The 24802-nt window shown below is 41.2% G+C and overlaps 1 protein-coding gene across 1 annotated transcript; it reads right to left on the bottom strand.

The window, feature by feature from the left end:
• Positions 1-5562: 5562 nt before the first annotated feature.
• Positions 5563-22230, bottom strand: LOC117260050 (uncharacterized). The gene is made up of 7 exons (XM_033631921.2): positions 21436-22230; positions 18163-19756; positions 14043-14071; positions 12215-12343; positions 11490-11556; positions 11262-11369; positions 5563-9432 (listed from the first exon to the last, which is right to left on the bottom strand). Exons 1-7 carry the CDS (start codon positions 21549-21551, stop codon positions 8785-8787), a joined length of 2691 nt encoding a protein of 896 aa, XP_033487812.2. The 5' UTR covers positions 21552-22230; the 3' UTR covers positions 5563-8784.
• Between the last annotated feature and the right edge of the window lie 2572 nt (positions 22231-24802).

The following is a 24802-nucleotide window of genomic DNA, read 5'->3' as shown; positions in this document are numbered from 1 at the left end:
GCCTTCAGTGTCACCTAGAACATCTTTACCAATTCACTGTCTATAGAGTTATTACAGGCTGTATACTTGATGACATCACAAATTTGAGTTATAGTACTCTAGTTTTTGGGTTTGGGAGAGAGTTGTTCATGTCTTACTATATAATGACGAAAACTCTGTCTGTCTGTGTGTCTGTTCCACGTTTTTCTCCTCACTGACTTGGTAAATCCATGTGAAATTTGGCACAGTGGTAGAGGGTCATGGGAGGATGCAAATGAAGCAATATTACACCAACTGGCCAAAGGGGGACGCTATAGCAACCGATTGAAATTGCAAACTTTGAATGGGCATATCTTTTGACCCGTATGTCGTAGAGACATGAAACTTTGCAGAGATAGACTCACAAGTCAGGCTTTAGACGCTTTGCTTAACTAAAGACTGATGACTTTCTCCCTGATTTTGTGTTTAGATGGGCGGATACAATTTCAGAGTTTAAAAAAAACTCCCTACATTGCAGAACCAATAGTAAATCTGCAGGGCGGTCCTTCGGTGGCTCGCTGAACTCTTGTGCTTGTAAACATAGTCCGACTAGAAACACGTGTAGCGGTACAAAATGGCTCAGCCGCGCTCGCAGAAAACGCCATCAAAGTTAGTGGATGTTTGTCGCATTTGCGGCGACACATTCTCACCAACTAAAAGAAACAAACATAATCTTTTACAAGGCCATGACTCATCCATCCAGCCAGACTATAGAGGGAATCGCCTTGTTGTTTACAAATACTTCCGGGTAGAAAACCAGCAGAGCTTTTAGCCGTTAGCGGTGTCTGTAATAGGTAATAACTCATTAAATGATCCATGAAAAAAATATTTTTTCCTGTGGATATCTTAGTTACAACATGATTGAGCTAGCAAAGCAGTTTTGTGTTGCTATGTGTGGTATTTATTCAGTTTTGGGAAGTCACGATGTCTAGAAAGCATCAGTGGCTGCAGCTGACAGGGACAGCTAACAGCAGCAGCAAAGCTAACATCAGGACGTCATCTGTTAAAAGCCTCCCGTTGTTGGATACGACATGAAACTACTCCAGTTAGCTCAATCATGTTGTAACTAAGACATCCGCTGGAAAAAATATTTTCTTCACGGATGAGCACACGTTTGATAAAACGGAGTTAAATCTCTCGGCATCCATTTTCAAGCTCTCTGTGTGTTTGTTTCCTTGCGGACGAGAAAAGGGGGAGCGCACATTTCCGAGAAGGCGTGTCCTTTTCAAAAATGCAAGAGCCGTTGCTTTGTTGCCGGCCGTTTTCGCCGGTGTGATAAACACACTTTAGAAAGGAGTGTCCCCAGACTATCAGAAGGCAGAGATCTCTGATTGTCTGGTGGCGAGACTAGCACAGAGATGCCTCTCCTCACGAGGAACAAATTTGCTCAAGAACCCATAACTTCCGGTTGTATAGATTTTCCGCCATTTTGAATTTTTTGAAAAACACTTAAAATGTTTGTAGGCATATGAACACACATAATCTGAGGGGACCCCTCCATTCTTGACCCGATCAAACAAAATGGGGGCGCTAGAGAGCTAATTTCTTATCTAGGCCTAACCGCCATATCGATTTTTTCTAAACTTGGTAGATATGTAGAACAGGACGCCTCAAGGTGACTGGAGAGATTTAACTCTATTTGGCAACTGGGTGGCGCTATAACAACAGAAAAATGCTTAAAAATGGCTAAAATGTGACCGATCGCTGTGGCTCCCCCTGTGGCCCAATGTTTTTTTTTCTTTCTAATTTTTGGTATGACTAAGTCATGGTATGGTATGCTGTACATAATCACAGAAACTGTCATGTGTGTCATTCTGTCAGTCAGTCATTCTGTCTGTCCCACGTTTTTCTACTCACTGACGTGGTCAATCTATGTGAAACTGCACATAAGCATTGAGGATTGGCATAGGTAGAAGGTGACAAAGCTACCAATGGGTATGGACTAGTTTACTTATATTTTTGGACTGTCTTAGACCACAGGAGTGACATGAATTTTGAAAATGGGAGTTCTCCGAATAAATGTAGTGGAGCTGAAGTAGTACGAGATGGAAATGTTCAAGTAAAGTAAGTGTTTCATAACTGTACCTCAGTAAAGCACTTGAGTTAATGTATGTAGTTACTTTCTACTGCTGCAAATGTTAATGAACTTCACCGAACTAACTTTTCATCCAAACTAAACTGGTCTGTTCCGAGTCAACAGAGCTGAAAACCCACACTTACAGTATTAATGATGTGGCATTACAGCGACACAACACCCACCTGTATGTGACTGCATGAATAAATGACAAAGAAAGACAGCCCACACATCCACTGATTAATTTATTGGATGAAATCAAGTGAATATTTCCCCTAAAAAAGATCTCAGGGATATTGTGGAGGATGGCAGCAGAGGCTGTCTCATGAGAAGTGAAAGTAAGACAATAGACAGGAGACGTGTGCTTGAGTGGGATTATCTATACAATGCAGTAGGGAGGGTGGGTAGGATAGCTGCTGGATCAATAGGATTAAAGTGTTATTAAAAGTATTTATGACAGCTTGAGCCAGTCAGGTTGAAGCCAGTCTCATGGTACCTTACAAAACACCAAACAGAAAACTAAATTAAACTCTCATTTATATCTATGAAGTTTCCTTTTATGTTCTTTTACCACCATTAATCACATTTACAGTGACGTCTTCAGTGAGACTGATGGAGAGGTTTGCTCATACTGACATAATCAGCACACGTGTTCAGCCCTCTAGTGGCAGAGATGTAATATCAGTCAACATGGTTAAAGAAGGATATCTGGTAGCACTTTATGCAGCTTTCTCTCTTACATTCACGCAAAAAATGAAACTATGCACACAATTCTGAAAGCTTGAAGCCTCAATATCAACTACTGGACTCCAGACTGCTAAACTCTAAGCACAATTTCACTGTTTTAACTAAACTAAATCACATCTTTGCAAAACTCTAAGCACAAATCCCAAAATACTGGCCTTCAAAATGCTATACCTTTATGACCAGTTGCTCTTGCTCATGTCTCACCTGTTCAAATTCAAGTGGCAAAACAGTCCAGTCATGTGTCAGAGTGTAAAAGAGGCCTCAAGTGATTTCTGCTGTGTTCAGTAAAAATGGAGCAGCATGAAGAACAAAGAGGAAGAACTATGAAAAAACATTTCTTTTGCAGTTGGCTGAACATTTTACTATATTACACTAACAGATAAATGTTTGCTTTGTTAGTGTATGTGTGTGTTCTAACTATAAGTTTACAGTTTGACACTGAGTTTAGCCCTGTTGGAGCTCATTGGATAGACAAATGTGCACATGCTGATACGACAAGTGCATTTATTCAATGTTAAGTTGGTATATTCACAGTCATGACAACATGGCAACAGCCTTTACATTGTATATTCCCCCAAAAATGCCTATTTTGAGACAGAAACCCTAAACTTTAGGGAGCAAAAGGAAATATCTTCTACGCACTTTCATACATTTAGTTAAGTTTTGATTTCTAGCTGGACCCCAAAGCAGAGACAGACGCAGGTGTATGAAAGCAAAAGAGTTTATTGCCGAAGGAAAAACAAAAATGCAGACAGTGGAGGCAGGGCGCTGGCTGGCTAGGAGGTTGTCCACCAGTGGAAAACAGGCAAAAGTGAGCACGAAAAGCATGAGGCACAAAAAACCTCCGTCAGAAAACACAAGGAAGCAAGACTGGAAAAGAGTACACTTGTCATACCAACACAGACAGAACTATCTGGCAGTGTAGTGGAGTGAAGACCAGGTATATGTAGGCAGGTTGATGAGCTGAGTAGAAACAGGTGTGTCTCGTCAGCTGCAGTGGAAACCGCCAGCCACGCCCCCTGCCACACACAAGTCTGGCAGAAACAAGAAACAGAAAGAGAGAACACACAGAAATACACCCAAAAACCAAAACTAAATCAGAATCATCACACATTTGAATATGTTACGTGGCCTCTCGATTCCAAATCATATATTAACAGTATTTTGTTGCTAGTGTTTTAGGATGTTCTCACATTTGGTCCTTTTCAGCCCTATAAGTGAACTCAGAGCGGTGTCTCAGCATTTTTTCTCTTTTTCTTTCTCTTTTCTCTTGGAGTGTTCATATGTGAACACTCCAAGAGAACTCAGACCCCTCTGAAGCAAACCATACTCACCTCAGGTGGGGGTCTGAGCACAGTTCAGTTAACCTGTGCACTGTGATCATAAAGTGCTCCAGGTTCGATTTGCTATGCCATTATATTTAGCCCTCTAGATCACATGCTGTTGCACTGAGACGCTTGAAAAATCAGACGAAACCATGTCGGCATGTAACACTTGCAAGGACGCAGGATGAGGAGTAGTTTGGTCCATGGAAGATACTGCACGTCTCTGGATGTTGAATGTAAAATACATCAAACAGCAACAGGCTACAGCACAGAAACACAAAGGTTGTCCTCCAATTTTAAGTTCATCTGAAAGCGAGCGGCTTCATAACCCCACTGCAGTGCTATGTCAAAGTAAAAAAATAAACTACATCAATATATATGATATATAGGCTATAGTGTGATCAGAAAGAGGACTGAGGCCCCATCAGAGCTGAAGTTGACCAGAAAGAGATCTGAGTCCTCTTTCAAGTGAACTGACAATGTGAACGCAAAAAGAACTGAGTCCTTTTTTTGTCTGTCCACTTTTTGGTCCACTTTAAGAGGACTGAGTTCAGTTCATTTAAAAAGGACCAAGTGTGAAAACTTGAAATGAAATTAAATGGTTTGCTTCAAATGGGTCTGAGTTCTCTTTGAGTGTTCATATATGTGCAAAAAATGCTGAGTCACCACTCTGAGTCACTTTAGAGGGCTGTAAAGTAGTATATGTGAGAACACCCTTAAATTTCTCACACCAGTGTTTATTCGATGCTCTGTAAGAGATATTCGTATCACAGTTTTAAATCAGTTTTGAAAAGACAGAATATGGTTTTGAGAGTCAGTTTTGTGTTTAGAGTTTTGAGAACCTGAGCTATAATTTCAGGAAACGTGTTTAAATGTTTTCGAGAAACTGTAGCCAGCCAGACAGAGGCTATAGTTCCCAAAATTTACTTTGTAATTCCCCTTAATTTGTGGTCGTATCCACCAGCAGCGTAACCACTGGTTCTTACTGATAGCTTGCTTACTGCTAAATGTAAGTACAGTGGAACGAGGGAGTGACAGGGGATTTTAGAATAAAGGAGAAATGACCCAGGGCCTATAATGTGAGTGTTATTGTAAGTACTGAGTATCTATGGGGAACATTAGAGGAAAGGAGAAGTACTGTTCTGTTTACCAGTACTGCACCCTTAGGTACTCAGCATTTACAAAAACCTCCATTCATTTTCCTCTAAACTACCCTGTAGGTGAACAGTACAGAAACACTTCTTTCTTGCAAATTAAGGATAAATTTCACATTTTTAATACAGCTAATACAAAGCGTCTAAGAATAGCCAAGCTGTCTCTGTTAGTTATATAAAGAGAGATTACTCAGTGTGATGTGTGAAGTTGACAGGAACAAGAAAAGACATCTGTAATCTGGGATGTTGCATTAATTAAGATGATTATTTTTATTGGTAGAACAGCCGTAATGACACAGATACATAATGAATTGATGCAGACTAGCAGTTTTCATAAATGCATAATGCAGAGGGGGAAGTCTACTCTGATGACAGACGGGGGCTAAACAGTATGTTAAAATAACATTCATGTGTTTCTGCTGCACTCCATACAGTCTACACCGTCACAAACATAATTACAAGTTTCACATTTTTGTTCTGTGCCCACTACATCAGCGTTAAATATCATCCCTGTATCATTCCAGAAAGGACGTTTAATGTGTCATATCTACACATACACAGAGTCAGTATTTACAAATATATATGCATGTACAGTGGTAAATACTTTTGTTTCGCACTAATTCAACATTATATTTCACATTTATCAGGAAATAATTTAAAAACTTTGACTTAATATCAGTTTAAATGCAGTTTTCCTTCATCTGATCTAAACATCAGTTCCCAATCACCTCCCTACAGGAGTCACAAATATACAGAACAATTGATGGTAAGGAAACACAAAAGTGATTATTTCTGCACAAATATTTAAAGAGGTATTTCTCCTTGGTTGAATTATTATTGATAAAAATTATAATAAAACATTTCTCATTAATGGTACCACGCTGTTGTTGAAAGATGACTATTTAAAGCGAAGCAGGTGCTTTTGTTCGAGAGGTAAGTGTCTCTCTCTCAGCAGGATGCTGCGTTCGAAAGCTTGCTTGCTTCATTCTTCAGGCAGCTATTATCAGTCTTTGTCACTGAGTTATATAACTTTATAGAACAGCAGACACATGTAAACTAATGAGAGGCTGCACTTGATGAATAACACTTTATGTTAACCTCTGACCTGTTATTCTTAAATGAATATTTCACACCCCAACTGATCATTTGTGTATCATTTACTCCGCCCACGTTACACTGGATTTGTGAAGAAAGCTTTCTTTTCCTCGCATGCCTCCATGTTGTACAAAGAATCCAAAAACAGAGACAATTCTTGATGAATTGCATTCACCTAGAGCCGCATTTAACAACAGAAAACTACACTCACTAGCCACTTTATTAGGTACACCTGTTCAGCTACTTTTTAATGTCATGTGGCAGCAACTCAATGTATTTAGGCATGTAGACATGGTCAAGACGACCTGCTGAAGTTCAAACCGAGCATCAGAATGAGGAAGAGAGGCGATTTAAGTGACTTTGAACTTGGCATGGTTGTTGGTGCCAGATGGGCTGGTCTGTCAGAAACTGCTGATCTACTGGGATTTTCACACACAACCATCTCTAGGGTTTACAGAGGATGGTCTGACAAAGAGAAAACATCCAGTGAGCAGCAGTTCTCTGGGTGAAAATGCCTTGTTGATGCCAGAGGTCAGAGGAGAATGGCCAGACTGGTTCCAGTTTAAAGAAAGGCAACAGTAACTCAAATAACCACTCATTACAACCAAGGTCTGCAGAAGACCATCTCTGAACCAACAACATGTCAAACCTTGAAGCAGATGGGCTACAGCAGCAGACGACCACACCAGGTGCCACTCCTGTCAGCTAACAACAGGAAACTGAGGCTACAGTTCACACAGGCTCACCAAAACTGGACAATAGAAGATTGGAAAATGTTGCCTGGTCTGATAAGTCTGGATTTCTGCTGCGACATTCAGATGGTAGGGTCAGAATTTGGCGTAAACAACATGAAAGCATGGATCCATCCTGCCTTGTATCAACGGTTCAGGCTGGTGCTGGTGGTGGTGTAATGGTGTGGGGGGTATTTTCTTGGCACACTTTGGGCTCATTAGTACCAACTGAGCATGGTTTAAACACCACAGCCTACCTGAGTATTGTTGCTGACCATGTCCATCCCTTTATGACCACAGTGTACCCATCTTCTGATGGCTACTTCCAGCAGGATAACGCACCATGTCACAAAGCTCAAATCATCTCAAACTGGTTTCTTGAACATGACAATGAGTTCACAGTACTCCTATGGCCTCCACAGTCACCAGATCTCAATCCAATAGAGCACCTTTGGGATGTGGTGGAACGGGAGATTCACAACATGGATGTGCAACTGTGTGATGCTATCATGCAATATGGACCAAAATCTCTGAGGAATGTCTCCAGCACCTTGTTGAATCTATGACACCAAGGCCAGCTCTGAAGGCAAAAGGGGTCCAACCTGGTGCTAGCAAGGTGTACCTAATAAAGTGGCCGGTAAGTGTATGTCAGAACATCAATTTACAAGCTCTCAAGCAACTCTTGCAGTATAATCCAGTCTAATTTATCTTGTCGTATGCTCAGTACTTCCCAACATTTAAAGAGTCTCAGGCAGATGAGTAACAACCTGCGCTGATTATGAAAAAGGGTTTTAAATGATATAGTTTAAGTATTATTAAGTATTCAGTCTTCTCCATCTTTGAATCCTTTGTTCACCGCAGAGGCATGCAAGAAGTTTTATTCATGAATTCAGAATGACACAAGGAGAGTCACTGAGTGTTCCTTATAGAACAAAAGTCCTTGACGCATCTGACATTTTCTTTCATGGCACTGATACATGGTCTGTATGTATAATTACTGAACTGAAGAGCAGCTTCTATCTAAATATATGAAGCATTTATCTTTAAAAGCTTTTAAGGTCATTCTTCACAACAATTTGATGACTATAATCACAGACAGTACAGGATGAGTTGGGGTTTTTTTGTCATTTCATCTTGTCATCTCTTGTCATCTTTTCTCTGTTCAGTAAATTACATGCTATTAAAATGATCACTGAAATGAAAATATATTTATAGAGAATACTTGGAAATTGTTTCCTTTGGTTGTATTTAGCTTTGTTATTACTGTGTGTTCACATTTCCTGTAATATTTTGGTGTTTAATTGGTCTGTTGTTCTCTTTTTCTTTCATTTGAGTGTAAATTGGTTTCAAAATATCGTTTTTTTTGTGAGTGTGTGGAAATCTTGTACTTAAGATATTGGAAATTCTAATGTTTCAGCATCATGCAAATAATTTCCTTCCCCTTATTCTATGGATTCTGGGTTTTAAAATCCTAAAAAGTACACTTAAAGTACATTATATACATGCTAAAAAACAGACTTTCTATTATTTAGGGGAGACAATATACAATGCATCTGACAGCAGTGACTTCTATTTATATATAAATACATATTTCTCTCCATTACCATGAGAATCTACTGTATAATCATTGGATGACATTTTCATTCTGCCACTTTGCCTGTCTGCTCCGCTCCTCCTTCCCACTCCTGCCCGCCCTGCTGCTCCTTCCCCCTGCTCACCTCCCCATGGGGCTGCAGCTGCTGCAGGAAATCATCCAGGATCTGCTGGGCTGACACTGAGGTCACATCCACAACGTCCTGTTCCAAAAGTGTTACCTTTACCCCGCCCTTCCCACCCCAGCTGTCAGAACCCACATGGGCCTGCTGGAGGTTTGGAGGGGTGTCAGCGTGGTTGGTGCCAAGAGGAAGCTGCTGCTGGCTATGGGGGTAGAGAGGCTGTGGTCTGGCAGCGTAGCTGGCAGCCATTTTCTTATAGATAGCAGTGCTGATGTCAGATACAGAGAAAGGTGGGCTGTGGCTGGACTCGGGCTGACCAGAGAGGCTGCCTTCAGTTCCTGTTGTGGGGTCGCCCTGTTTGAATGGTATGAAGGCTGTGACTCTCTGCGCACCTGTCGCTGATTTCATCAACCAATCATGTGCTGCTTCCTCCACTTTGACAGCGTGGGATTGGCCGTCTGCTTGTGGGGAAGTGGCAGAGTGGCTGGTTGGAGCGGAGGTGGACAGAAACTTCTGTATGGCTTCAGCTGAGTCAAAGTGCTTCTCCAGCAAATCCTTTATCAGGCACGGCACCTGAGGGTGAGACACACCAACACAAACATTAACTCTGTGTTCAGTCCATGAAGAAGAAGAAGAAGAAGAAGAAGAAGAAGAAGAAGAAGAAACATCGCTTTATAAATCTCTGAGAGTTTTCAGCTCCACTTGTGATCTGAATTACAACACTGGAAACAGGTCACGCTACATGAACAGTAACCCTGCCCTGCGGCACTCTGCAGGTTGTTTTGTGTCTTTTAGCAACATTTGCAGGTTACCTATATAGTGTGACTCTAGTTTACTCAAGCACTCTACTTAATTTATTCTCCAAGTACCATTTTGATGTACTCACACACATTAAAAATATCTTTTTCAAGAGCGTCCTGGACAAGACACACTATGTATTGTTATTATAATAATATGATATTATTAAATTAATTATATTATGTCATATTATATTATTATTTATATTTTATTATTTATATTATATTACATTATTATTGTTTATATCATATTATTATTTATATTATATATCTTTATATTATAAATAATATTGTAATATTATAATATAACAAATTAAAAACGAAAACAACTTGTGTAAATTACAGAAAAAGATATCCAGAGGCAGATGTGCCCTTTTCCAAGTCATTCAGAAACACTTTAATGCGTCAAATGAGAAAATCTGCTGAAGATTTTGGTGAGTTTGCAACTGACTCCAAGCCGAGAGAGCAGCGTTACTTAAATACCCTTTTTCCAAGGTCAGAACAGCTTTACTTAAGTATTTCCATTTCATGCTACTATAAACTTCTACTTTACTTCATTTCAAAGGAAAGAATTAAACTTTTTACTCCACTACATTTCACGTGTATTACACACAAAAACACAGAGAAATAATAAATTAGATTAAGATATTAGAGAGTCTAAAAAAATGAAAACAGATTTTTGTAGCAGAACTTTGTTTTTCCTCTACCCTCAGGAGGAGGCCTGAACCCCAGATTAGGAACCACTGGACTAAACTAACTTTAAGTACTTAAACTTGCTCCAATTTAACCAGCTATAAAATGCTGCTCACACACTGATGCATCAGTATGAAGTGGGCATTCTACTGCAGAGCGCATACATTTGCTTTGCTTTTACTTGAACAGAATTTTGAATGCAGTTTTACTTGTAATTAAGTTGTTGTTGTTTTTTACATTGTTGTATTGGCATTATGCAAAATACTATAGAGTATGTTACAAGATAATATAGGAAATGGGTGGTGCATATCTTACAAGTCAGAAAGCATACTTAATTTTTTTTTAAATTAATTTCAGTGTAGGTTAATGGTGGCTTAAGTAAGCACCACTTTTTGGCTAATAAAACCTAATCAGACTCAGTATCAGCATTAACTCAGTATTAAAGAGTAATGAGCAAAGAAGTGTGATCAGGACATCCCTACTTTCAGCTGAGCTCCTTGACTTTCCAAAGAGAAGTGGTATTAATCGTTTCTAAAAGCAGCCACTTAGTCCTCCTGACCCCTCGAGCCCCCAACCTGTGCCCGGTACGCCTGCTCAATGATTCCTAAAATTTAAAAATTGATTTCAAGGTGGCAGCTACTTTATCATCTTGAGTGTGACGAGGCTCAGGTTGAGATAAAGAGGAGCAGCAAAAGCAGGTTTGAAGAAGTGTAACTGCAAACATATCTGTGTTTGAAACTGCTTCTTGTGACAATAGGGACACAGAGTGATGTGGTTTCATAATATTACATTACAAATATTGATATGACCCATCTAACCAAGGATTAAAGAAGAATGATTCATCAAAATGAAATCTTTAGTGTTTGCTATGTGAAGTGTGCATAGATGTCCAGTAGGTGGCACTGTGCTCACATTGATGTTTTCCAGGGCTGCGATGGTCCTGTGGGCGTCCTCCAACTCTGAGCTCAGCTGTGACACGCGGTTTAACAGGTACTTCCTCTCACTGCTCAGGCTCTCTGACTGCACACACGTAACAACATATACAACACGGTGACGTTAACATGGAAGTGGGTCATGGCTTGTGAATGTGCGTCAGGTACAACATGTTTCCTCCCTAAATTCCCATGCGAGGCGTCTCACCGCTATATGCAGGTGTTCCCCCAGCAGGTTATTGGCCTGCTTGGTCCCAGTGTGAGTCTCCAGAAGGCTGCAAGACACAGAGGACATGTTATCAGTATTATTTACACACACACACACACACACACACACATACACCACTCTGTAATCATTATCTTTTATGTAGGGTCAAAGACAGTTTTTTGTCAGTTGTCAGGCCAAGTGGCAATCATAAACTCTCCTAGCATATGTGTAACAATTGACACCAAACTGCAGCCCAGTGTGAGGTGACCATTCACTCCAGTTGCTCCAGTTTGCTGAGGAGCATGTGGTATGTGCCTGGCAGGCAACATAGGCTGTTCAGTGACAGATACAGGCTTGACAGGGTCACAATAAGACTCTCACTGGTGAGTGTGAGGGGACATGACAGATGCTTTAGTCTCTGCTGGCCGGGAGAAACATGTCACTGCAGAGCCAAAACACACCCACAGATGTACCCGAGGGAGGCTGTATGTTCCATGGATCAATGAATCTATAAAAACTGTCATGTAAAGCTATAGGTTGACTTGATGTATTTTGGCTCTGGAGTCAATATGAGTGCCCTGTGAGAGTCTCTCATGGAAACATGTTATTCTTTATGTACTGCATCATCATACTGCACGTGGAGCAGATGTAACCCTCCATGTGAGTGTGTAAACAATGTTTATGCAATAAGCAAGTTGAGTTTAGCTCTGTTTTTGATCCCAAACCTTTTATATTTCTCCTTGACGTGACTGAGCTCGTCTCGGGTCCTCTGCAACTCCGCCTCCAGGCTTTCAATGCAAACCACAGTCTGCAGCAGGTTCTGGTGAAGATCTGCATTCTCCTCCTGCAACGCCCTGAACACAGAGGAATGATGGGAGATGGAGTTTTTTAGGAGATTATGTAGAAGTGTTGCCTTTTAGGATCAATATATTTTTTTAATATTCATTAATCCGTAACTGCTGATCCTTTTGAGGGTTGGGAAGGGGGCTGGAGCCTATCCCAGCTGAGATTGGGTGAAAGGCGTGAAAGGCGATGTACACCCTGGACAGGTCGCCAGACTATCACAGGGCTGACACATAGAGACAGACAACCATTCACACTCACAGTCACACCTATGTGCAATGTTTTTGGACATGCAGGTTAGGGACAGAAGGACAGAAGGGCCTCAGCCCAATGCCAACTACTGCACCACCATGCTACCACCACTGTTGTAATATACTACATAAATATCTAGTAGGTCTGAAATCAAGTCATTTGGCAACAGTGGCCTTGAGAGCTATTCACTGATAACCAATCACCAGAAAAAAAGTTTGGCATTGTACATTTTTGCAAAATGACAGATGTTATATTTGCACATTATTTTGTTGAGGAAATTTTAGGTTTCAACATCACTGTGGTTAATTTATGGTTAGGTTTAGGCATGAAAACCACTTGGTTATTGTTAGAAAAAGATCATGTTTTCCTTTCAAATACCGGCTGTTCGTGCCACTAGCTCAGCAGAAAAGGAACTAATGTCCTGGTGAAAAAACGATTGCTTTTCCTGCCACTACCACCGCTGGAAAAACAGCGCCAGGTCGCAAAAACACACCCACGTCTGGTGCCTCAAAAGGCAGCTGGAAACACAGCAAAGACTCACAACCAGTTTTGCTGTTTGTTCATCTCAAACAGTGGTGCAGCACTTCAGGCCTCTCACCTAGGTTACATGCCTCTCCACCACCTTAAATACTAGATCACTCTAGCAATGTTGATATGGTGCATATGAAACATGCAAATGTAATAGCCTATATCCATGGTTTGCAGAGACTTACCATGCCAACATTTTCTGCTGGCAACTGGGCTGACTATTCAAAATGAGGCCTTCTCTCACATGCCTCCATTTTGTGAGTCTATTCATTATTCATGGTCAGACAGTGCTTTGACATTTTGAACTATGAAAAACTATGTTATCAAACTTCATTACTACACATAAGGTGAAGACAAATGATGTCAATGGCTCCTGAAAAGGACTTTGACCATTAAACAAAGATTACAAAGATGGCTGCTGCATAGCTTGCACACCAGTTAGAAGATTGTCACTGCAGAGTTTACAGAGGCCTGGCAGTCAGCCCTTCAACGTGACTCCAAGTATATGTGCCCATTTTGCAGTTACATCAGCCAAACCTACTACAAAATTTGATAGAGCAATAGTCTGGAATAACTGATTCAGTGGACATTTGTACATTATGTACCTGTATTTTTCCAATGAAAACCAAGATGTTAGGAGTCCTTTTTCATTTGGTGCTAACGTTCGTTTGTCCTTCCTTTCTTTGTCACATATTCTTATTTCTAACAACACAGAAATGGTTATATAAATCAGTTCCATAACTCCTACGCCTCGTCCTGTTGATGCAGGAGTGGAGGGAGAGAGGATGCTCATTAGACTGATCAATAACCACTGACCCATCACAGCAGAAACACGGAGAGAACAGAGTGAGACAGACAGAAATTTATATTAAAAAAAAAAGCTGCCCTCAATTGTGGAGTGAGCAGACAGGAAGTGTATAACACACTTACTGGAGATGGTCGGCGTCACACAGTGTGTCCTGGAAAAGCAATAAAAGAGAGATGAGAGAAAAGTGAATATTCGCAGAATACAGGAGACATTAGGTGATTTAGGATTTAATACTGTGCGTGTCATGCAGTGCAATCATGTTTGCACAGTGGTGTTTTGGCACTGTACTTCAGCACATTGAGCTGATAATGAAACGTCTGCACTGTGTAAAAACTGAAAAACATGTTGCTTTGTTTTGTAGACCTGCCTCCAAGTTCTGCACTGTTTACCCAGTACGAATGTAACACTCCCTACGAGGTGAGGCAAAAGGCCAAAACAGAGACAAACATGTTACACATATCAGAGGTGGAGTGATGGGGGTGTGGCTTCCTCGGGCTCCAGGCTGGTGTTTTCTCAAAGCTTCAAATCTTTTAGGTTTTTAAAATACCTTTAACTTTGTGTCAGCTGGATAATAATATATGCTGTTTATCCTTTAATATTTGAATATTCAATTCAGGGTGTTGAAGACCACATTTACTTGGTTTTGTTAGGGATCCACTTCAACACAGTAACAAAAATAGGTTCCAAGATTAGTAGAGCTGTCTACAACAAATTACTACCCTACTTGTTATGTAGCTTAAATATAGTAACATTAATTATTGCCTATTTTTAGGTGGCAGAAGTGAAAATGAGTCATTGTCAACATTTCTTGTGTTACTGTTTCAGAATGATGAAGACAGTTGGAGAATATTTAAGCCCCTTTCCCACTGCACAAAGAACACATCTGGCTTTTATAGCCTATACAGTGGAAAAAGCTACACTCTGCATTCACTCTCAGGACAAATGACTCTGCAGTAGTCATGGGTATTTATCGGCTCCAGTTACGATCAGCTCCAATTGGCAGTGATGGCAATATAGCACCCACGTGAACGTGCTAATGTTAGCCCCTTTGCCAGGGCTTGAATATTGTTTGAAATTAGTCAGCACAGAGTTTGAAAGAGAGACTGAATAAGTATAGGTATCAAAAAAGGAGTAACCACTGTAACATTTTCACTGGCATCAACTTTGCTTTCTACTGTTTACTTACCTGTTTTCTGGTGCATCCGTGACGTCAAATGTGACACAACAGGTAAAAAAACCCCCAGAAAAGTATACCTAGTATATCTACTGCAGAGCCGTATACAAGGCTCTAGTCTGCTGGCAATGGGCAAGGAGACAATTGCCTCTTTTAAGTGATTTCCCTGTATTAAAATAACCTGAAATTTTGGTGAGAGAAAGCTACAAGTCTTTCCAACGCAAATTAGTGTGTAATGTATTATCCTGAAGAGCCTACATCCCATTTTGAATCTAATTTAGATAGAAAATAGTATGTAAGCTCTACAGAATGATTTTTTTCCTTTGCAACTGTCATGTTTTTCCTAAATGATGACCAGATTTTTTGGCACTCTTTATCTCAAATGGCTTGAAAAATAGTGCATATTGCTTCCATTAAAAAAAAAAACAAAACCTGGGAGAGCATGCCCCTGGATTGCTCTCGGTCTGGGCTGAGCCCCAAAGGTTTTCACCATCTGGCTCCACCCCTGGTACTCATAAAACATGCACTGATATTCAAACATGCAAAATGAAAAAGTTTTCATAAAGCCATTTACAAGAAAAAGGGAAAGATAGTCCCTAAATCTGCAGGTAGATATGACCAGTGGTGTAGTGGAGGGTATACTCAGGTATACGGGGTATACCCACTTCTTTTTCTATCCAGTTACAGTATACCCACCTATCAGCTAAAAAGCCATTGTAATATATAGGAGAGTATGCCCACTTCCTCATCAGTAACCTACCTATCTACCTAGTAGTACACCCACCTCATCAATTACCACTACACCACTGGATATGACTAACACTAGTAGTTCAGGACTGATACCAGATTTGCTACTATGGGTAAAAAACATATAAAGAGTAATATGTGGTGAGAATAAGAACATCCTTACCATCCATTCATTTTCATTTTATATACATTACAGGAGCTGGAGCTTCTGTACTCCCTGTTCTCACTGTGTTATAGTCAGGACACACCCAGGGTGGGTCACCAGTCCATTACTGGGGACATGACAGATTGAATAAAGTATTGAGTTATGGGAGACCTGCTCCCGGAAATGGACTCTATTAGCATCGATAAGTTCTTCGCCCTTTTGTATGTGTGTGTGTGTGGTTATGTATATGTAAGTGTGAGTATGTGTGAATTCACTGAGCTTTAAATGACAAGACAAACTACCTCTAAACTCCTGCACAGCCAGCAGATGGAAAAAGGCAATGTTATGCAATGTTGTGTGTGTTTATCAGAGTGCCAGCCTGAGTAGATTGTTACATAACAGCAACGTGATACTTGCTCTCATCCAGCCAACGCTCTCTCACATTTTACACGATGCTGGCTAGTGGAAGCCAGCCTGAGAGATTTGTCTCAGTGGATGTGTGACGTGTATTTTTGCTTTCTCTTCCCACAGAACACACAGTCGCTCAGGGCTGACGCTTGGAAACAAACCATTACACCATTTAAAGTGAAAAGTCAGGTACTTTCAATGGAGCTGCCCCCAAAGCACTAAACCAGATTCTGCTGCACTGCTGAGGAATGACTCAGCATGCAGTGCGTAGTGTTTGACACGTCCCACACAGCCTGTGACTCAGCTATACTGCCTCTGCAAGAGAAGAGCAATGCTGCATTCATTACATTCCTCCTGTTCTTTCTTTGCAGAGAGATCCTCCCCTCACTGCAGTGTTATGCCTTTGGTGGCTTCATCGCTGACTCACTTACAGACAGACTCATGATTCATCTTTCTTTATAAAAACTGACTTTATCTGACTCATGGTTACACAATTCGATTCACGTCTCTCTCAAAAGGCCATGCATGTCTTGAAGGGCATTTGTGATTTAATGCCAAGGTTGATTTTATTTGATGGACTTTTTTGAATGACCTCATGTCTTATAAATGAATGTAAGTACACTGCCGAGGTGCCCTTGAGCAAGGCACCGAACCCACTCAACCACTCGGGGCACCTGTCATGGGCAGCCCCCTCACTCTGACATCTCTCCACTTAATGCATGTATAGGTCCTGTTTGTTCCCCTCGGGGATTAATAGTGTTGATGTTAGTTGGTTCAGGAAATAAATGATTTGTGGCCAACTTTTTAAATAACATATTTTTTAATCTTGCAGCCTGGGGGAAGATATCAAACACTTTCAAGTCAAAGGACTGAAGTCCAAGTTAAGTCACAAGTCATTGGTGTTGAAGTCCAAGTTGAGTTGCAAGTCTTATTTGATTTTGTCAAGTCGAGTCTACAGTCATCAAATTTACGACACGAGTCAAAGTCTTGTGACTTGAACCCACACCTCTGATTATGACAGTAGAGAAACAAGCTTATTAAAGAATACAACTCTATACATGTGTATATATAAACATCTTTATGAGTTTTATAGGTTTTTATAAATTATTTCTGCCCCTAAGGGAGACAAATGTCAACTGTCAGTTAATGCAACTGTGTGACACTATAATAATATCATATGCATAAGTGTTTAAAGCATTTTAACAATGATTTCATCAACCAAAACAGGTTTTCATTTACGTTTCCTAAGATATGTGTGTTGTGTTAGTGACATTTCACTTTCAGAATTATGATCTGAGGCCTGAAATCCCCCTGCTCTGCATGTTCTTGTTCTCTTACTGCTGCTGTTTTTGTTTTGCCTGTTTGTCTTACTGCTTGTGTATGCTTGTCCTGTTTGTTGTAGTACCTGTCACTGATGTCTACTAACTACCTGCCCGATGCTTCTGTGCTAGTCTGCATGTCTCTGGGTCTTTGGAAGTGCCTGGATGTGTGCTGTTGTCTCTTTCACCCTTAAACTTTATAATGCATGTTTGTTGTGACATGTAATGTTTCTGTTTGTGTGTAATTAGTGAGTGTTTGGGAAATTTTCTGAATGTGTGCTGCCGTTTTTACATTTCTTTTTAGCCCTTACTCCCTTCCCTCAAAAGGCTTTGTCTTTTGCCAGCCTGTCTTTCTAAATAAGTTCTTAATGACTTGCCTGGTTAAATAAAGGTTCAGTAAATTCCCTCCTGTATCTCCAGTCTCAAGCATATTAAACTAGTAAACTCACCCTGTGTTGTTTAGGGTGTCCCACATGTTGTGACTGGTGTCGACCACTCTGCTCTGAACTGGGGCTAGTAGCTGTGGAGGCTGTGTCTCTGGCCCTGGATGAATCAGATTTTGTGGATGAGGACTCAGAGCCGAGGCCCGGCCCTCCACCCTGGGTTGAGAATGGAGGGGAGCTGACGGGCCCTCGGTGCCCGGGGCTGTGGTACACCTGTTGGGGCTGGTGCTGGGGGAAGTGCTGGGTGTGTTGACTGTGGGAGGCAGAGAGCTGCTGTTTGCGGTGGTGACGTTGTTTGGGGTGGTTAGGTTCAGGGCTGGTGCTAGTGCCATCTGTGAGGTGAGGGCCACCTCTACCATATCTGTCCCCTGACATGGAGCCGCCAGTGGGCGATGGCCTTCTTTCTTTACGGCTGTTTTCATGGGGGTAGTGATGAGGCGGGGGGCTACCGTGGTGGTTCCTAGCTGCATATGAGTTCAGTTTGTCAGGAGTGGAGCAGTCCGGGTTTTTACGAGAGCTGCTGCGAGCTACTTTCTCCTGTCTGCTGTGTTGTTTTGGGTGCTGCTCCCTCTCCTCCCCTGAGCTCTCTCTATGCTTCTTGGGTGGGAGCTGAGGTTTGACTGGGGCAGGTGTTTGTGCTGGGGCAGGTGTCTTCGCAGGAGTTTTATCAGCGTTCACACCCAAGATGTTCAGAGCGGATGGACTTATAACCTGTTTTGTTATCTCATCTAGAAAGGCTGAGAACTGCATCTTCCCCTGCACAAAGTTTGTCCTGGCCTGTTCTATCTCAGCTTGAGTGGCCCCTTTCCCTTTCTGTCCACCAGGATCTTGTCCTTTGGAAACTCTTGGGGACAGCACCTCCATCGACTTAGCCTTGCGTATGTCAGTATTTGGCTCCTTGTTTTTGAGGATGCCTTTGCTCGGCAGCTGACTGGAGGACACCGCTCTCTTAGGGCCCCTGGAAACCCCTAACAGAAAGTCCTCCTCACTGAAAGCCAGGCTTCGGTTCAAACTAGCAGCCTTGTACAGAGGTTGATAGTTGATGTGCTGTTCCCTGGACTGTGTTCCTCCAAGATCGCTTTCATTACCCTGCAGAAGACCTTCTTCACTTCTGCTGTGACCTCGGTCAAGAGAAGCAAAACCACGCTTCCCCCTCTTTTGTGTGTTTCCTTGTATCTCACTACAAACACTGTCTTTCTTGCCGTGTCTGACGGTGGCAAAGACAATGGGCTCGCTGCCGTCATCCTCCCTGAAACCTCTGCGCACATCTGAGATGTTGGAGCAGGACAGGGAGTGCTGCGGCTGTGCAGCGTGACGAAGAGAGAACGGATCATTTGCACTTTCCTCTGTGCACCACGAGGAAAAAGAGCAGGAGGAAGAGGATGAAGAGAGGGAAGAGGAAGAGGCCCTAGAGAGAGTTACAGGTGTTTCGTGGTTGTACAGTATCTCGTCCTCTTCACTGTGGTGAAACTGCTGTGTTTGATGCCGATGGTGGGTGTTGCGATGAGGGCTGTCATGGAGATAGCGACCATGTTGATGGTGACGGTGGTGCCCGAGGCTTTCATCTGTGTTCCTGTCTGTGTCATCGAACATTGTGTACCTACAACACAAAGATGCAGGATTATGAGGTAATCATGCCTCTGCGCACATGGGATGGATTAATGATCGGGCCTACTGGGGACAGGCCTAGGGGTCCAAAGTGTCACAGGCTCACCTGGCATTAACCTGCAAAAGGTCACTCAAAACACACGCCATCCAAGAAGCATCTCAAAATGACTACAAAGAAACATATAACAACTACAAAGAGACACAGAAAGACCGAGTCAGAGTCCCACAGGCTTGATTTAACAGGTTGAGGAACTCATTTGTTCATCAGTCTGACAACCTATTAAATCAGAGTATGGCTTCTAAGTAGCATGGGTCAAACGCTGAATGTAATAAGTAATGACTAATTTACTGTACTGCATCATTTTTTGCAGTATCCTTTATGATTTGTAGCATTTGTTGTTTGGTTAAACATTGTTTTATATTTTTGTATTTATGTAAAACAGCTGACATCCTGGAGCCAGTTGCACAAAACAGCTTAAGTTAAGACTTTCCTTAAAGTCCTACATAAGGTTTTCTCAAAATAAAATCTGTTGCGCACTCTTTAGGGTTTCCTTAAAATGTTCACCTAAGTATTAATGGTTTTCTCCTTGTCTTGGTCTTATACTTAAGGAATCCTTAGACCGTTGCACAAAAGAACATAGCAAAAAAAAACAAAAAAACTAAAGGTACCTCTGACTCTTTCATGGTGATAAATGAAAAAAAATAATAATAACACACCCTGAGAGGAGTGTTCTGCAGCCAGGAGAACCCAATGGATACGCTTCTGATTTTACACTATAGATTTGACTGAATTCATTTTTCGTTGCAATTTCTTCTTACAATCATTTTCTGTTTCCTGGTTTTCAAGAGGTTTGTTCTTTTCCTCCTCTGACAACTATAGTTTTTTTGTCTTCTTTTCTTCTGCCATTTTTTCACTATCTAACTATAAGCCAACTTTGTCAGATGAAAACAGGCATCACAAGCATGAGTGCAAGCAAACAAACATACTCCAAGGAAATCTCTACTGTAAAATCTTTTTCAGCACAGTAAACGAGTTAATGTTTTTCCTTAACTAAGTAAACCTTTTAAGGGATTCTGTTCAACTGTGTAAGACCCTCAGCTAAAGAGGGATTAAGCTTTAAGTATGATACTTAAGAAAACTTAAGGTGTTTTGTGCAACTGATCCCTGGGCCGCAAGAAAATTTTAGAATTCTTTCTGACTTTAAAGCAAAATCAAATCACACCAAATCAAGACGGAGCAAAACAACCACATATACAGAAAACAACAAAGAGGCACAAAATTACCACAAAGAGACATGAAAGCACAGGAAGATGCGTATCGACAAAAAAATGCAACAGCAAAACAGGCCAAACAACTTTAAAGTCTGTGTGTGTAGCTTCTATGTATTAGAGGTGTTAGGGCCCTCTGCGTGTCATTGCCCAGGGGCCAGTTGCCTGATAATTTGCCCATGTCTACACACACAAGACTATATTGTATGATATAGTTATACTGCACACATGTAACTTGTAACTATTGCCAGGATGGGTATATTTGATTTTAAAATACTGATGGCTTTACACGTAACCTTTGCCTTATCAAGGTAAATTTCAAGATGTCTGTGATTTTATTTCTTCAAACATTTTCCTTAAGATGTTAATGTAAGTCTGGCAGACTGGAGCGAACAGTCCTACCTGTGTGACTGAGAGTCTTGGTGATGAGGAAGGTGATGATGGTGGTGGTGTTTCCGCGGCTTGATCTCATCCGGGCCAGAGGGACTGTGAACAGGTTTAAAAAACTTCTCCATCATGTGTCTCTTCCCTGGTTGTAGGCGGTCAATGCCGTCCTGGTTGCTGATAGTGATCTCTGTTTGTACTCAGCTGTTTCTTCTATTTTTTTTCTGACTTTTCTGAATGTCTTTTTCACTATAAGGTTGCAACTTGTCTGTTGATGTCACCTGCAGAGACTTCAGAGCACACAATAATAATCTACTGCTGTTTCTGACCAATGTGAAAAATAAATGATATTCTAGGTAATAAAGAGTTCAGTCCTCAAAAAAGTTTCCTTCTCAAGAGAAAATAAATCTCCAAGTGTTTTATTAAAGTCTCCAGTTGTCTGTTTGTTTCAACCTATATGAATCAGTTAGTCTCCCTCAGCGGCTGGCTGCAGAGTAACGAATAATGCTTGCGAGCAGGAATGTATAAATTCCTGGATGGTGGCTTGATTCTGCATCACGCCTGATGTAACAGCTGGGCGCTCAGTGAAGCGGCTAAAAGAGCAGGACCTTTGTCCTCGTACAGGAGACAATCGAACCGAGCCCTGTGGGACAGGATCTATAACATGGTTCATTTAACCCTCTGATATAACCTGCAGAAGTGGGGTTTGTCCATTTGTTTGTGCTGTCTTCTGATTCAACGTCATCTCTGTATGCTATAAACTTTTGTAACAACTTTTCTTTGTTTTCACCACTGTTTTTATGAACTGACAAAAAAGCAGGTATGAGTGGAGCTATTGAGCTGCCCTCAGCTGCCCCATTGATTTTAGAGGTTCCTGCTACCATCTGCCTGTGGCCTCTGTGATCACATTTATGAGGGGTGGGCGATAGGACGGTACATACCATGGGATGTTTATATTCGTCAGCCATCAGAGATTATGTCATACAATCTTTACAGCAGATGTCCCTTTAGTGTCTCTGATTGTACTGAATAATTGTTGGCGATGTTGTGGGTCCACAGGCAATGCTGTTATGGATTTTCATATAGTCCTGATTCCAAACAGTTGGGACACTGTGTTAAGCAAATAAAAATAGAATGCAGTGATTTGTGAATCCCTTTAGACACCCAGTGAGGGGCATAAGTATGCAACACATCTTTTTTTTTCATGAAATATATTTCCAGTGCAGCTATTCACATGAATTTTGTACCAGACATTGGTATTAACTCAATATAACCTACATTGATGAAGAAATTGTCACATTTCAATCCATAAAAAGTCTGTGCAATAAAGTGGAAAAAGTATTGAACACACTGACTGACATTTACTTAAAGGGGAAGCACGCCCATTTTCAAATATTCACACGTTACTGCTATGGTCTAAGACAGTCCAAAAATATAAATAAACATGATCAACTCTCTCCCAAATCCAAAAGCTACAGCTCAAATGTGTGATGTCATTGAGTGTAGGGACTACTATCAATGAAAATAGGCGCTTAACTGTGACTCGTTCCAAAAAAATCCAAGCCAAAGTTCAAAGATGTGCCTGGGAACGTCTTGGGGTCCCCCAGGAGGAGCTGGAAAGCACTGCTGGGGAGAGGGATGTCTGGGGCGCTTTGCTCGGCCTGCTGGCCCCGTGACCCGGCCCTGGGTAAGTGGATGAAAATGGATGGATAGATGGTTAAATACACATTCTGGGTCCTACATAGGGTATAAAGTCTGGCGCCGCTCCACAGACAGTGAATTGTGGAAAATGTTTTAGATGACACTAGCCAATTTAACATTCCCTGTTTAAGGCAGGAATATTGTGCTGTTATGCCATGTCGCCCCTCTGTATATCAGATACGATCACAGAAAGGGGAGACAGAGTTGTCTCGCCTCTAAACCTATCACACATCCTTTGATTTTGGGATGCCGGGATGCTGTTAAAAATCACACACTGGCGGGCATGCTGCCGCCATTGTTTGGCTCTGTGTAAAAAAAGAGTCATAAAGAAGGGACTTAGTAGCGTCCCTATGGTGTGATCTCTGTGTAAAAAGGGCTACTAAAAGCACCCAGAGGAATGTTCTGAGGATATGGGTACATTTTCTGTTTCAGGGTTGAGAATGTTACAATAGCTCAAAAGCTCGCCTGGGAATAAAATAGGAAAACAAGCACTGTGTTGGTCCACAGAAGCAGTCTCCCATCCATTGTCTATTGAGCAGCTCCAAACTTTGTACCCTATGACATCATAAGTTTGAGACTTGCTATTCTGGTTTCTGGCTTAGAGAGAGCAGTTTGTGTGCACAAATATTGACTGACCTTTCATCTGGCATGGAAATAACATTGTGAAATACTTAATTTAGGTGGTGTTCCTGTTTAACACTTGGAGAGATCTTTACAGTGCCAGCCTCAAGATGCTTCCTGCGAAGAGACTAATCTCTCAGTGTTAAGATGGGGGTTTGGCCCATGGTGACACAGTGGTTAATATCCCCCTGTCCCAACTTTTTTGGAATGTGTTGCAGGCATCAAATTCAGAATGTATGTACATTCACTAAAGAAAACAAAAATCATTGCATTTTGTTTTTATCTATATTTTAAACAACTTTTTGTAATCAGATTGAAAGATTTTTGCATTATCGTGATGAGTCTTCATTTTCAGATTATTTCATTGATAAACTTATGTACAGTAGCTTTTCCAGGTTTGTGGTGGTTTGCAGTAATCAACACTTCACAAGTGACAATAGCTTTTATCTCTATTCTCCAAAAACCTCCCAGTCATTATCACAATAGAAAACGCCCCACTGCTTCGAACACAATCCCTGAGTCACTCAGTGTAAACTGGGAACAACTCCTTCACAACGACTTTGATTAGCAAGTATCACACAGAGGTTTTGATGAGTGTATAATGGCCTTGGTGTGGCCTGGCTATCATATGAAAGAGAATTCCTGTCTGTCTAATGTGTGTGACTATTTCCTGTCGAACAACTATGAAAAAGATCAATTGAGGCTGGGAGGGGCTGATGCTCATCCAGAGGACAACTCCCCACACCCTGCTGTTGTTGATCAATGACAATAATCCTTCACACCCTTTGAATTCACACTTTGAGCTTTTACTCACAAATAGGAGCCTTCAGAAATATGTAGGCTACATCTAGTCTTTCGTGCCAAATCCATTTAGAATATTGAGTTATTCATTCTACATACCATGTATTCAACAGATAAAGAGCAGCTAATCCTAACTGGGTTTTTTTTTGCTCAGTGAATTACTTGAAATAGTAATTGATGATATACATATATATATATATATATATATATATATATATACAGTACAGGCCAAAAGTTTGGACACACCTTCTCATTCAATGCG

The sequence above is a fragment of the Epinephelus lanceolatus genome, chromosome 7, assembly GCF_041903045.1.
Source record: "Epinephelus lanceolatus isolate andai-2023 chromosome 7, ASM4190304v1, whole genome shotgun sequence".
NCBI classification, from domain to species: domain Eukaryota; kingdom Metazoa; phylum Chordata; class Actinopteri; order Perciformes; family Serranidae; genus Epinephelus; species Epinephelus lanceolatus.
Note: the sequence above shows the minus strand (reverse complement) of the source record. Positions and strands in the feature narration are given on the sequence as shown.

Excerpts from the sequence above, each read along its gene's own strand:
- LOC117260050 (XM_033631921.2), bottom strand. The coding sequence starts at position 21,551 with ATGATGGAGAAGTTTTTTAAACCTGTTCACAGTCCCTCTGGCCCGGAT. Across the intron at positions 14,072-18,162 it reads GACACCCTAAACAACACAGG|GACACACTGTGTGACGCCGA; the intron begins GTGAGTTTACTA and ends TTGCTTTTCCAG. Across the intron at positions 11,370-11,489 it reads GGGAACACCTGCATATAGCG|TCAGAGAGCCTGAGCAGTGA; the intron begins GTGAGACGCCTC and ends ACGTGTGTGCAG.